Raw genomic sequence first — 15,799 nt, 5'->3', positions numbered from 1 at the left:
AATTGGGTTTGTTTAGTCTGGAGAAGAGAAGACTGAGCGGGGACACATGATAACAGCTTTCAAGTACGTAAAAAGTTGTTACAAGGAGGAGGGAGAAAAATTGTTCTTGTTAACCTCTGAGGATAGGACAAGAAGCAGCAGGCTTAAATTTCAGCAAGGGAGGCTTAGGCTGAACATTAGGGAAAACTTCCTGTCTGGGTAGTTAAGTACTGGAATAAATTGCCTAGAGAGGTTGTGGAATCTCTTTCATTGTAGGTTTTTAAGAGCAGGTTAGACAAACACCTATCATGGATGGTCTAGATAATACTTAGTCCTGCCATGAGTTCAGGGGACTGGACTAGAAGATCTCTCAAAGTCCCTTCCAGTCCTACGATTCTATGACACCTCATGTGCCCATCAAGAACTAGAACTGTTGCCTCGCAAGAGGGGTAGTATTTGAATCCAAGTGACTTTCGATGTGACTTCCTAAAGTCATGGTCCCAGAGAAAGTCTGGTGAGGAACATATGCAAGGGAAGGAAGAATTAACAAGACTTCCCAAAAACTAACTATAATTTATCAAAAAATGGGGAGGTGCCAATGGTCAACTAACTAACCAACCAACACTAATATATAATTGATTCCAAAAACCATTAACAAAAGGGAGAGACACTGGGAGGTCCATCTCAAGCCACACAGGCGATGAGAAGGACCAAGTGGCAACTGGTCCTGTACTGTCCTTTATACCAGTGGTACAGGAGCACAAAGGAACTCAGTGAACATGAGTGGATCCAATAGACACTTCTGGCCAAAAGTCTTTCATCTTGAGTGTGTGGGGCAAACGCGCACTAAGACTGGAATGAAAATTTATATATATGATCAAGCACTCAAAGAAGAAGTCCTGATAACATATCCTTGTGATGGGGTGCAGCCCCCATCACCAGACTGGTGCCTCCTCCTGGTCATGCTGGAGATTAGCTCAAGCCGAACACCCACGTCCATGGTCTGCACACCAGCACTCAGTCTCTGCTCCTGCCTACGGCTCCTCTCTCAGCTCCCCAAACCGCAGGGTCATCTTCTTGACTCAGCCCTTAGGCTGAATGGGGGGGGGGGAGAGAAGAGAGAGACCCGGGGCCACCCACTACTCTGATCCCACCCCCAGGAACCCTGTATCTAGCAGCCTCTTCTTAACATCTCACCAGTGCTGCTTCAATTCCCTGGGCCACTTTCCCCCGGTCCCAGTACCTTCTTCGCCCTCTTCTCAGGGCCTCAAGCCTGCAAGTCCCAGCAGCCAGCCAGAAGCTCTCTCTCTAGCTCCCCTGGTCTCTGCTAGCAGCTACCCTGTCCAAGCTTCCTGCAGCACCTTACCGCTGCTGGCCCTGCGGCTCTTTTTATATGGGCCTGCTGGGCCCTGATTGGCTGCTCCTCACAGCCACTCTCCAATTGGCTGCTCCCTGTACAGCCTCCCTTGGCTGCTTTTAACCCCTTCTCTGCCAGTGTGGGGTGAATGCTCCTGCACAACTAAACCATGGATTTGTCCAGTTTTCTTTATGTACGCAGCAGTAAGTTTAGGAAATGCCTTCCTCACTAGGAAATGTGTTTATATACATTTATTCTAAATGTTTGGGATTCTTACTTTCTCCTGTAAAAGAAAAGTAGAAAGAAAAAAAGACAAGTCTTACCCCATGATGTTAAGAATTCTGCAGCATATCGGTAGATGCGGTTCATCATTTCAATCACAATAGCATAGATTATGCTGGGCAAAAATAGCATTAATTTGCTAAAATAAGACTCATTCTCCTCATGAAAATCCAGAGCCCAAGTCTCCAACTCAAAGTAAATCATCATGACATACAGTGAGAAATAGAGGCAAAGGCACACAAATGGCAAGGACACCAGATAAATTCGTATCTGTCTTTTAATACTTGAGTATACCGGCTCCTCCTTGCCAGTGACAGGATTGATTCCCAAAACACCATGAAATCCTGGCCTCGGTTCCTCAAACTGCCGCTTCATCAACAGTGTCCCCCATCTGTAAGTCATAATAGCACAGCAGCGCTTCCAAACTTCAAGGATTACTGTAGACCAAAGTAGATTGAATGAGGCAAACATCACATACTTGTCATAGTCTTCCCATGCAAACACATAGTAAGGAATCCCAATGAGAGCCATAGGAACCAAAGCAAATGTGAAGTATTCCAAAAAGCCAAAATACAGAGCAATCGTTTCACCAAAATAGCAACGGATTTCATCTGTGGAGAGAGAAAAAAAAAAAAAAACTAAGCCAAGGCAAGGAGGAAAACACCAAAAGAACTTATTTTTCAAAACACACAAAGCTTTTTAAAATATTCTGAGACAGAAATACTAAAATCTTCAATAGGAACTGCATTATCTTCTAAAGACACAAAAGAGTTATCTGATTGGCACACTAAAAGAAGGAGTGAACATTAGGTTCCTATGTCATACTGTTTGCATTGAAGACAAGATTTCCTTTCAGATATTACCACTAAGTAAACAACTTATCCATTTCACCAAACCATTAGAGGGTTTGTCTACACTAACTGCCTGCAGCAATCAATCCAACGGGGGTCGATAAATCGACCGCTGAGCACTCTCCTGTCGACTCCGGTACTCCACCAGAAGAGAAGCGCAAGCAGAGTCGACGGGAGAGCGTCAGCTGTCGACTTACCCCAGTGAAGACACCGCAGTAAGTAGATCTAAGTATGTCCACTTCAGCTACGCAACTCACGTAGCTGAAGTTGCGTATCTTAGATCGACCCCGCGTTGTAGTGTAGACAAGAACTTATTTGATTATGTTAAACCATTCCCAACATAGATCTCAGTGTAATATGAAATGAAGTTTCAGATTTAGACAATGGCCCAAATTTCAGTTTCCTAAACAGAGAAAACCAGTATCATTACTTCTCTGTAATTCTTACCACACCTCCAAAACTACCAGAGGGTATATTTGAAAAAAAAAATGAGTAGGAAAGCCGTAACTACAGCTTATCTTAGCATCTACAACTATAGCATTAAATATCTAGTAGAAACAAAATGCTAACATCAATTAAAGCATTACTGATTGCAAAACACTGTGTTATTGCAAAGTTAAGACTGACGAGTTAGGCATTCAAAAGAAATGCCAAAATTAAGGTTAATGCAGAATTTTAGCAGAGCCTCTGCTTACATGTATTAAAATATTGTCTTTATGAAATGACATTGTGACAGGGTGACTGCTGATCAGAGTCTAATGTGGGGGGGAGGGGAGGAGTTTGCTGGAGTTTAGCGGGGAGCAAGACTTGGAATCTATAAAGCTTGCCTCAGCTTTGAAAGAGCCTGTTAGCCTTGGACTGAGGTTATTTTAGAAGCCTGCCCAGCTGTAAAGATTTTCTCCAGCTCTGAAAAAGACTGGAAAAAGCTTAGCCTAGGCAGAGGCCTGCTGCAGCTATGAAAGACTGAGCTTAATGTGGAAAGATCACTGAGAACCACCCGGCCCAAAAGATGTTCTTTAGCCTGGGCAAAGACTTGTTCTAACTACGGGGATTTTTTTTTACCTTAGCTGAGAGATTAAATGTTCTGAAGCAATCATGGGAATTTCTATCATTTAAGTTTCTTCAGTTCCTGAGGGACCTTAATTGTTAAGCTTACACACATTTAACTACTCAAAAGTACAATAAAAAATGCTGAATTTAAGAACGGATATCCAATCTTCCATGACCCCATGCATTTGCATGTATACATTACAATTTAACCTTTTATTACATTAGCATATAATTTCTCAAATATCAAACATTTTTTTCTACAATCTTAGATATAAGTTTAGCATCTTCTATTTTGTACTCTTCTGTGTATGCCAGAAAAACAAAGTCCATGACAAAGCTTTGCCTCATACAATTCACACCTTATAACTATAGTATCCAACTGAAAGAGCATTCTTCGCCTTCTCAGTACAATATGTAGTTACGTTTCCATGTATGTATAAACAGTATTATGCATCCATCACTTAAAAGATTGGTAAGAAATGCTAAAAAAAAAAAAAAAAAAAAAAGTACTGAAAGTACTATGTATGCCTGAAGTACAATTTTCAAACCTCATAACCGGGTGCTCATATACCATTGTGATGGGCATGATTTAAAAATCAGAATAGAACAGCAATCAAAAACAGTTTTCACCAGAACCGATTTTAACTTTCTCGCCTCAGCTACGCTGGCACTAGAGCTGTTAAAAATAAACTTGTAAGAATTCCTTTTTACGATGAGGAAAATGTTTTTCTCCCAACAATCTCCTCATATTCAAAGATGGTTGAATTGTTATTGCTCAAACTAAGCTATAATTAACTATGGCATTTCCTTACTTTTGAGTGTTTAACTGTGAAACTGTAACACTGCATTAAATGTATTCTTTCCTACATTTCATTTTCCAGGGTTTTGTTGTTTTTTTTCCAGGGCCGGGGGGGTGTTAAAGAGGGATACAAACCAGAAGACCTTCTGTCGCCAGTGGATTCAATCTCCAAAGCCTTGGCTAATGGACTTTGGAAGTTCATTAACCCAAAGCAAATCACACTTTTATAACTTCCCTTAACCTGCTGCCATGCAATGCCAATTATCCAAAAGTTTCAGGAAAATAGTTTAGATAAAGTGAGTCAGCAGGATCGGAAGTCTGTACTCAGAAACTGCTCTCTTGATTAGAAAAGGACAGCTAGCTTCTCAAAAGCTCACCACCACTGGAGCCACTTCTGATTTCAAGACATTTTATTTATTCAGTGAAATAAGTGCGAACATACCTAAAGGTTGATAACTAATTTTGACCTGGCCACACCAGGTGTACCAGAGCTTCTTCAATTCTTCTGTATCATGAAGTGGGAAAATCTGAAGTAGGATACCACTGGTCATCAATCTTCTCACTGAAAGAAAATGGGGAAAGTTATGCTTACATGGCTCCTGTAAAGTCATAGTACAGTTAGCATGCTTGCATTGGGTTACATTATAACTAGCAAGCCTAAAAAATGTTTGAAAAAACAACTAACTTGCTACTTAAATCCTTATAATACACATAATATGTGCACTTAAAAATTCTTATATATTAATCTAACATTATATAATATAGGAGGTGCATAATTGGTTAACGTCCCGACAAAGACCTGGGCTTCAATGTTATCTCCAAGAGAAACTTGATAGTCCGTCTCATCATACAAACTACTCCACAGGCTGGCAGTTTCTATGGCTTGAACAGCAGGTGGTGTAGCAGATCAGAACTGAAATGCAGTCATACACCCATGTGGGGAAGCTTTAACAGCACCTGCCACTGTGCCTGGTTCTAGCGGATGAACTTATTGTTATTTTCATGAGCACCAAAAGTTATTAATATTTGAAAAAAATTAAGCCTATCAAAACAAACTAAAAGAAATAGTTGTTCTGGTTTTTTTTTACACTATTATTCCATTTCTTGCAGGAAATTTCTTCTTAAATTGCAAAGGAGCCAAATCCGAATGCTCTCTTCATTATAGAAAAAATCTCATATTAGGATATCATAATTTGTATTCAATTTTTATGATAGAAAGCAAGTGCTATTTATGTTATGTGCACATCAATATAAGGTGCTCAGGGGGTTGGAATTTTAGAATGAGCCTAGGTAAATGGATTAAAAGGCAAATAATTCTTCCATCGACCTAGCTACTGCCTCTCTGAGAGGTGGATTACCTACATTGATGGAAAAACTCATTCTATCAATGGAGGAAGTGTCTAAACTATAGCACTACAGCATCACAGCTGTGCCACTGTGGTGTAGACATACCCTCAGACTCACCTCTGATATTTGCAACTAATCTGTCAATAAAAATTTCTTGTGCTATTAAAAGACACAAATCTTTCTATTCTGTAGACATTAACATTGAAATATAAAAACAAACTCTAATGATCCACAGATATTAAAAGATATGTTACATTTCTTTAGAAAACAACTTATGTGCCAATGGGCTAGTTCCAGCTTTCCTAAAAATAGTACCCTCTTATTGCTCCCTTCCCCCATGAAATAGAAGAGCTCTCAAGTCCGAGGAAAAATGATCTACCAAGGATGATTTAAAGAGTTGCAGATGAAACCAAACTTCCTTTCTCAGTAATGTAATACTAGTGGTCTGGAAAAACTATTACTTTTTCTGATACTTTCATAAGGAGACAAACCAAACACATCATTATCTAAAGTGAACCACATCAAATAAAATGCTTTATCACACAATCCTTCCAAAGCAACACATATAACATCTATTCCCTGGATAATTAATATAGTTCACATTGTCTAAAATTTGCTAACAGAAACAGAAAGTTACAAGTTGTCATCTTCTACGCACGGAGCATGAGTATTTTTTCATAAACGGTGAGTAAATTAATTAATGTAAATAGATGCTATTCAATCTGCATCTGCTAGCTTTCCCATTAGTATGCTTTGTGATGGTTCTTGTGGCACGCAAGACCGAAACATGCCATAGTGGCTGGGTGTTAGCTCCCCGATACTAGCAGCCTTTCAGCACCTCAAGCACTCTCCTTTGGGCTATGGCAGCCCTATCTTTGCCTTGCAGGTTAACAATAGATGCACCCCTCGTCCCTGAATCTCTTTGAATTGTTCCGCTGTGATATCCTACCCCTCACACTGGCTACTCAGAGAAATCCCAGATCCTCTGCCCCCAAAGGACCAGTGTACCCCAATAAGTAGTTTTACCTTAAATCACTGCTCCTGTAAAATCACACAGCACTTGTGAGCACTTATAATAAAACAAACATAGCTCTCCATTTTTTCTTAAATAAACCTAACTAGAAAGTGTGGTGGAAACAAACGTTATAATACAAAACAAAATCATAAAACTTGAACATGGGTCTACACTTACTATTAGTTACGTTTCTACTTAATAAAGTAGGTTTCCCCCCAAAGTTCAGTATGCGGCAGAGCTGGCTGGCTTCATAGGAACCAGGATCCAATTTTTCCTGATAACATCCCCGCTACCCAAGACATCTCCTCAGTGAAAGGATACAGAGTACCTTTTCTGACTCTCTGTTATACTGAAACAGTATTTTGTCTTTACTCATAGGTAGGGTGATTCTCTGTTGTAATGAGAATTCTCTGTTGTAATGAGAAGTCCTCCAAGCGGCCTAGACTGGTTGCGGAGAAGCAGCCAATGAGAGAAGCTGCAGAGAGCAGCCAAGCAGGGCCATATAAAAGGAGCTCCAGAACAGAGCAGTAGTCAGTTGCTGCCTGTAGCTGGAGGAGAAAGGACTGTGTTCCTGGTTGGCTGAAAGAGCAGCAGGACCACGGACAGCTCAGTATGATTGGGAACCTGAGAAGGAAAGACGCTCCTGGCTGGCTGCTGTGACTGAGTCCAAGACAGTTGCCAGCAGGGACTGGGGGAGCAAAAAAAGTAGCTCCTGGCTGGCTGCTGGGACTAAGTAAGGACCAAGCCGAGGGAGGGCCACAAGAAGACTGTTTCCAGGGAGGATGCCCTGGAGGTCCGGCCCCATACTAGAGCCAGGACAAGTTAAAGACTGTACATCTCAGAAGGGGGTTGTTTTGTTTCACATACAATGTGTGAGACTCAGCCAAAAACCACCTGAGAAATCACTGACAGGGTTCACCATAAACTGAAAGACTGCAGACATACCCGACCAGAAGGGGGCGCTTGCAAGAGGTGGATGTCACCCCGTTACAAATCCATTATGCTTTGCAGACATTTGTGAAAATTTAACATTTCTGCATGCAAATCCTCAAAAGACAAGAATTTGTCTCACCACATATATATCTTCGACATGCTTTTAAAGTCTATTTATTGTAATACTCAAATTTTTCATGGTAATAAGGTTTGCATATGAAACTAAAAAGATTAAAGAATCTAATCACTAAATTGATTAGAAATGTGAATTAAAAATTTGCTTCATAACTATCATACAGCATTTATACATTCATTTATCTTTTCAGAAGACCAGCAGTTGAAGTTTATTTAAAAAAAAAAAAAAACTTCATTTCTTTACACTACTCCAATTCTTAAAGATGCAGAAAAATAAAAAGATACAGGAGTAGTACTGGAGACCTTTTAACTTTTGAAGGATTTCTCATGGCTACAGGAAGTTGTGAACATCCCCTTTACCTTACATATTCAAGATGAGCAATATGTTTCAAATATTAGTCAAAGCAATCAATTAAGGATACCATAAACTAAATCACTTACTAATTGATTTTCCTGGATACAGCTTTGCCTGAGGGTATCCAGGAATCATTCTTTCATCTTTGGCTCTCAAATTTTCAAGTTCGTGCTTGATGATGTACTGACGCTCGGCCATTGTAAGGAAATCGTGATTGTCCTCTAAATAAGAAAAAAAAATGGTTCATAATACCCTTTCCTTAGCATACCAAAAAAATCTAATGGAGATAATTGCTTAGGACACTGGGGACAAAAATAGGCACTAAAGACCAACAAGTTCAGAAAAGAAATACTGTACACCAATATTATTCGATCACACATTTGTGAGAGAAAACTCCTGCCTCCTAAAAGCCTTCAATGATAAGAAACACATTTCAGCTACTGCATATTTAATCTATCTATATGAATTGAGAACATCAAAAGGGAGAATATTGCCCACTTGCAATTATGTTTCTCTGAAGATATAATTCTGACAATGTCTCACTCCCAGGTTTTAGCACCATAACGAAAGACAGGCAGGATTTCTCAGCTCTTACAGAATTTTGACCTCTGAGGGCAGCAGTAGTATGTTAGCGCACAAAAAAGGCCCCCTAGCAACTATTTCACACCAACCCTGCTGGATATAAATACTATCTTCTATTGCACAGCAGGTTAATGTAACAGAATGGTGAACCAATTCAAAATAATTAAATCATGACCAAAGTAATGAGAAACCTTAAAAAAAAAATCCCAAACTCTAAGGGGGTTTAGTGGGAATCCTGTTGGTACTATATCTTCAGAGAAGCAGAATTATAAATAAACTTTCCCTTCTCTGAAGATACCATCCAACTGCATTTTTAATTTATGTTAATGCAAAGTAGGTACCTTTTAATTCATGCTAGCATAGTCTACACAGGGCAACTGGAGCACAACACTTTAAAGTGCTCTACAATTCACAGCTCCATAGTCCAGACTATGGCATGGTCTTCCAATTTCAGGACAGCCAGACCATAAAAAGAAATGCACTTTAACAACTATCTGGACATGGTCATCTTGGTAACAGCATTGTCCAGCAAACTGGTGTCAAATCATGCAAAAAAATTAATCAACATTTAAGGGCTTCAGTGATGCCAAACAGAACCCCAAGAGCCTTTTGACACAGAAAATACAGAGAAGGGCCTCATTGAAATGGACACGTGAAAAAATGTTGATAAGACAATAGGCTAATTTAAGATGGATCTCTGCTACTTCCTTGGAAAGCAGGAGTTCTGCAAATCTCGCACTATGGAGCTAAGACCCCTAAGAAAGAATCATTGCATGTGGTATCCTTAAAGCAATGCATTATTATTCTTGGTAGTGCCTACAATGTTCAAACACAAAGGAAGGAATGGACCTTTCCCCGATTAACTCCCAATCTAAAAAATACAAACATGAAATCTATCATTCCCATGCTAGTGACCAATTGCTTGATGTACAAACATAATGGATCAAAATAGTCCCATTTTTTCCAGCTAATTGAGATGCAGTTAACCCCAAAATTTTGCTTTTCGTGGTTTTTTTTTAATCAGAAAAGGAGGCAATAATATTAACTAATACTTTAGATAGTGTTAATCATGTACATATTACTAACAAATTTAAGGTCCTTGTTAACTTTATTATAAACTGTCATATCAATAAATGAACGTAGAGATACATCAGGTAAAAAAGCATCAAGTAAAAGCACAGGAACATTACAAGATGTGATTCATCCAGAGACAGGAAATACAAATTAATTCCACAATGAAGTCTGAATGTTCAAAGGTCCAAAGGATTACATAGACAGTGGCTTATTCTAGCTACTTCTGTTAGCTTTTACTATTCCAAGAAACAGAAAGACAATAAAATATTTGACTAGTTAAACTGTGCACTTATGCACCTATAATCTTTGACCACATCTTTTTAAATTATTCAGGAATAGTCCTAAAACGCTTAAGGCACTTTACCTGCAAAATCTTTGAAGGTGTTTCTACTGCTGTATGTAAAGGTTCTCATTGAGTTATCATTACATTCTTTTACCAATCCCACAGTTTCAGCTCCCAGCAGCAGCCTTAAGTGAGAGGCTCCAACAAGATATAAATTTTGATTTCCATCTATTTTTCCTCCATCTTCTTTTACCAAAGGTTTAACCAACAGCTGGGCACCTTTAATGAAAGGCAAAATAAAGTAAGGAACATATAAAAGGCACATATTAAACATTATGATTGTAATACTTATCACTCAATAAGTTCCAATTCTGTGAAGTGCTGAGAACCGACAGTTCTCATTATAGAGACAAGGTGGGTGAGGTAGTATCTTTCATTGGACCAACTTCTGTTGGTGAGAGAGAGAAGCTTTTGAGCTAGAAAAAGGTGGCATGCACATTTGACTTTTCCAAGCTACTTCTGACCCATAGCCCATTGCGACTATTTACTCTGCTATACATAAATATAACTTTAAACCATTTTTATGCAATTGGATTTCTACTAAATTTATATAGTACAAGGGAAAGGGGTTGGAAACAGGGACTTTATTTTGCTTTTTTAACCGCGTAGAAAATTCCAGCTCACATAGCTAGAACACTACTACATACAATTCTCATTATAGTCAGTGGAGGCTAAAGAGGCATAGCAACTCGTAAGAGGTGTTAACCACTTTGCAGGATTGGGCCCTGATTTAATTTAGTTTCTGTAAACACCTGATCCAGTAGGACTAGCAAGAGAATAAACACTGCAATTGACAGCCTGGCACATGGAGGACAGTTAGGAAGTTTCAGTCTACTCCTATAAAATGCATACACCTCTACCCCGATATAACGCAACCCGATATAACACGAATTCGGATATAACACGGTAAAGCAGCGCTCTAGGGGGCGGGGCTGCACGCTCCGGCGGCTCAAAGCAAGTTCGATATAACACGGTTTCACCTATAACGCGGTAAGATTTTTTGGCTCCCGAGGACAGCGTTATATCGGGGTAGAGGTGTACTTACAACATAAGTAATCCTTATTTATGCAAATAGTTCCACTGACTTTAGCAGGCTACTCATAATAGTAAGGCTTGCATGATCAGGCCTTTTGACATAATCATCATCTACCTACAGTTTGTGGCCACAATCCAACATCAACTCAAGTCTTAATGATCAATTGATTTTCTACCTGTGTCAATAGCAAAATAAAGTCCCTGTTCCCAACCTTTTTCCCCTGTACCATATACATTTAATAGAAATCCAACTGCATAAAAATGGCTTAAAGTTATATTTACGTATAGCAGAGCAAATAATCACAATGGGTCATGGGTCAAAAGGGAGCTTGGGAAATTCAAATGTTCATGTCACCTTTTCTAGCAATATAGAAGATAGATATTTCATACCATATCTAAAATCCTGTGAACACAAATTCTTTCAACTCAGAACTTTATGAAAGAGCTATTACTATGCTACTGATAAATGTTTTAAAGTTGAAAAGTTAATGTTCCAAAAAAGATATTGACATAATTAGAGCATCATCCACAAGCTCTAGCTTAAATTTTGCTTTAATAATAGTTATAAAAATGATGCTAAGTGCAAATTACTTAGTCCCACATTACTTCACTAATTTTTATTTGCAAAATACACCACTTTTATCCATTGCTTAGAAAATGTTTCAGGGAAAGAAATTTTAAGAAGTTTACTAAAATTTCCATTCATTTCTGAAATCCTAATGATTCTGTTGCCTACCTTATATGTGTTTATAATAAACTACACCAGTTTTCCTAATATGGGGAAAGTAAGAGCAACAGACTTAAATGTTGAACTCTGGGAATAATATTTGCATCCTCAATTTTTAAAGCGACATGCTATCTACACTATTAATTTTGACTACAAAGAATTGTTATATCAAAATATTGGTTTACTGTCAGAGAATTATCTTAGTACTTGGTTACTTGTATTAGACAATCAAGATGCAAACCTTACCTAACATTCTAATACTTTCTTCCTCCATGTCTCATTCTTCTTCAGATTCTTACTGTTCCCTAACCTCTCTCTTCAATGACCCACTATGCTACCAACAACCATCTTATCCGTCTTAGCTCTACAGTGAAGTTTAGCAGTCTAAAATCAAGTGCAAAATCCACTTTGCCAATTCTGTGTGGATATCTGAACTCCTTTCATTCTTTCAGCAAACAAAATGAATAATTTTGGGGACCTAGAGAATGATTTCATTCTTCGGAAGTAGGTTAGCGCCAATCTAAAGTATGTAACCTGACTTCATCAAAATGAATGGGGGAGGGGGGTGGATAAAATTCCAGTAAAATGTGTAATCCAATTCAGGTGGAATTCGGACATTATTTTGTGTACTAAGGGAAACTTTGTCCCAGTAAAAGACTGTGGGACTGGGGGTGGGGGGAGATCAGCCATGAGAGATTCTGACTCTCCCACCTCTTCTCACAGATGTTATTGTTAAAAAAAGAAGGTTGTCACGGACAGATATAGAAAAAACCATGAAGCCAAGGGTTCATACAGACCTGCCAAAACAACATTAAGGTCCCATATTAGGGTAGATTCTACTACAGGTGGAAATATTTTCATTAAACCTCTCAAGAACCTAGTTGTGGAAAGGTAGAAAAATACTGGAGAGCTATCCAAGGTGAGGTGGAAGGCACTAATAGCTGCTAGATGTACCCTCAGAGAGCTGAGTGAAAGATTTGAGGTCTTCTGCTAAAAGATATAGTCTACAATGTCAGGTATCTGAGACTCTGGAGGTGCCAATTTATATTGATCACACCAGATGGCAAATCTGTTTTACTTTGCACAGTACACTTTTCTTGTAGAATCTTTTCCACTGCTGCTCAGGATGGTTTGCACCTCTGAAGAACATGATTTTTCTAGCTCTGACATCTATCCAAAAACCAAGCAGTTAAATGGCAGGAGGACAGATCAGAATGATGGGTCATTCCCTCACTCTGAGACACAAGATCCAGCATGAGAAGCAATCAGATTAGGGTGACCAAATGTCCCGATAAAATCGGGACTGTCCTGATATTTAATCCTTTGTCCCGCATCCCAATCAATGTACAATCGGGATGCCATTTGTCCTGATATTCAGGTAAGGAGGCGAGCGGGAGGGAGGTGCCGACAGTATGCCAACATTTTTATGGCTGACTCCAGGGTTGGAGCACCCACGGAGAAAAATTGCAGCCAAGCTCCCCCACTCCTCGCCTCCTTCTCCCCCCCCCAAGCGTGCCACGTCCCCGCTCCGCCCCCCCATGCTTCCTGCCACTCTGCCCCCCCCCGTGCTTCCTGCCACCTACCAGCTGTTTGCCAGCGCTTAGTGCTTTCCAGGAGGGAGGAGCGGGCACCCAGCGCACTCAGGGGAGGAGGCGGAAAAGAGGCAGGGCAGGGGTGGGGTAAGAGGCGAGCGGTCGGCGGGCAAACAGTGGGTGGGAGTCCAAGGAGGGATGCAGCAAGCCAGCGGCAGGCCGGGGGATGAGGAAGGCCGCAGTGGAGGGGCCGAGCGGGGAGGGGGCAGGACCTGGGGCAGAGTGGGAGCAGAGCCTGGGAGGAGCAGGGGTGGACTGTGGGCAGGGCTGATGGCACCCCAATGTGTCCCGATATTTTAGTGTGGTGATCTGGTCACCCTAAATCAGATTGGAGGGCAAATGGACAAGTGAAAAAGTTGTGGGGAACAGTATTGCCTCAGCCACACAGAAGTTTATAATCTTTGCCTTGTCTTGTCTGATTTTCCTTAACACCCTCAGAAGCAATGGAATTGGAGGATAGGCATATGTGAATACGGAATTAGGAATGCATCTGCCAGGGAACCTGGGCTTTGACCTCCTCTGGCACAAAATATCCAACATCTCTTGTTCTTATCTATTCTAAACATTCCCCTGCTGCTGGCCCTTCTGGTGGAAAACGAACCAAATCACCAATTTGTGGATTTCCCATTCATGAAGAAGTGCATGTTGAGATTGCCTGCTAATGTGTTCTGGAGAACCGTTAAAAGATTGCTGCAATTTAGTTTGCACCAGTTCCATAACTTTACTGTCTCTGCAACACACAAGGAATGATCTCACTCCACCCTGCTTGTTTATGTAAAAATCTGCAGTTGTATTATCTTGACATAATCTGAACAGACTCATGAATTACCAGCAAGAAATGCATTTTACATGGCTCTCAGCTCCCGGCCATCACCCTCTGACCCACTGAGGGTTACCAAAAGAAACTACACCATTTGCTCAAGAAACTCCCTGAAAAAGCACAGGAACAAATCTGCAGACACACCCCGAGAACCCCAACCAGGGGTATTCTATCTGCTACGCAAGATCACTAAGCCTGGAAATCCTGAATGCCCCATCATCTCAGGCATTGGCACCCTGACAGCAAGACTGTCTGGCTATATAGACTCTCTCCTCAGGCCCTACGCTACCAGCACTCCTAGCTATCTTTGAGACACCACTGACTTCCTGAGGAAACTACAATCCATTGGTGACCTTCCAGAAAACACCATCCTGACCACTATGGATGTAGAAGCCCTCTACACCAACATTCCACACAAAGATGGACTACAAGCCATCAGGAACAGTATCCCCAATAATGTCACGGCAAACCTGGTGGCTGAACTTTGTCCTCACCCACCACTATTTCACATTTGGGGACAATGTATACCTTCAAGTCAGCGGCACTGCTATGGGTACCCACATGGGTCCACAGTATGCCAACATTTTTATGGCTGACTTAGAACAATGTTTCCTCAGCTCTCGTCCCTTAACGCCCCTACTCTACTTGTGCTACATTGATGACATCTTCATCATCTGGACCCATGGAAAAGAAGCCCTTGAGGAATTCCACCATGATTGTAACAATTTCCATCCCACCATCACCCTCAGCCTGGACCAATCCACACAAGAGATCCACTTCCTGGACACTACAGTGCTAATAAGCGATGGTCACATAAATACCATCCTATACCGGAAACCTACTGACCACTATACTTACCTACATGCCTCCAGCTTTCATCCAGACCACAAGATCCATTGTCTACAGCCAAGCTATAAGAAACAACCGCATTTGCTCCAATCCCTCAGACAGAGACAAACACCTATAAGATCTCTATTAAGCATTCTTACAACTACAATACCCACCTGCTGAAATGAAGAAACAGATTGACAGAGCCAGAAGAATACCCAGAAGTCACCTACTCCAGGACAGGCCCAACAAAGAAAGTAACAGAACACCACTAGCTGTCACCTTCAGCTCCCAACTAAAACCTCTCCAGCGCATCATCAAGGATCTACAACCTATCCTGAAGGACAATCCCTCACTCTCACAGATCTTGGGAGACAGGCCACTCCTCGCTTACAGATAGCCCCCCAACCTGAAGCAAATACTCACCAGCAACCATACACACACCACACAACAAAAACACTAACCCAGGAACCTATCCTTGCAACAAAGCCCGTTGCCAACTCTGTCCACATATCTACTCAAGGGACACCATCATAGGTCCTAATCTCATCAGCCACACCATCAGAGCTCGTTCACCTGCACATCTACCAATGTGATATATGCCATCATGTGCCAGCAATGCCCCTCTGCCATGTACACTGGCCAAACCAGACAGTCTCTACGCAAAAGAATAAATGGACACAAATCAGACGTCA

The 15,799-nt window shown here is 40.8% G+C and overlaps 1 protein-coding gene across 4 annotated transcripts in view; it reads right to left on the bottom strand.

Annotated features, from left to right (window-relative positions):
• The window catches only part of ANO10 (anoctamin 10), a 244,863-nt gene that overhangs the window by 220,319 nt on the left and 8,745 nt on the right, over positions 1-15,799 (bottom strand). For all 4 annotated transcript variants that reach the window (XM_005278692.5, XM_042840585.2, XM_024107518.3 and 1 more), the window contains exons 3-6: positions 10,124-10,321; positions 8,190-8,324; positions 4,761-4,880; positions 1,660-2,229 (exon numbers count right to left, since the gene is read on the bottom strand). In XM_005278692.5, the coding sequence (XP_005278749.2) occupies positions 1,660-2,229; positions 4,761-4,880; positions 8,190-8,324; positions 10,124-10,321 (1,023 nt within the window). The remainder of the gene's footprint in view (positions 1-1,659; positions 2,230-4,760; positions 4,881-8,189; positions 8,325-10,123; positions 10,322-15,799) is intronic.

This window comes from Chrysemys picta, chromosome 2 (genome assembly GCF_011386835.1).
Source record: "Chrysemys picta bellii isolate R12L10 chromosome 2, ASM1138683v2, whole genome shotgun sequence".
Taxonomy (NCBI): Eukaryota; Metazoa; Chordata; order Testudines; family Emydidae; genus Chrysemys; species Chrysemys picta.
Note: the sequence above shows the minus strand (reverse complement) of the source record. Positions and strands in the feature narration are given on the sequence as shown.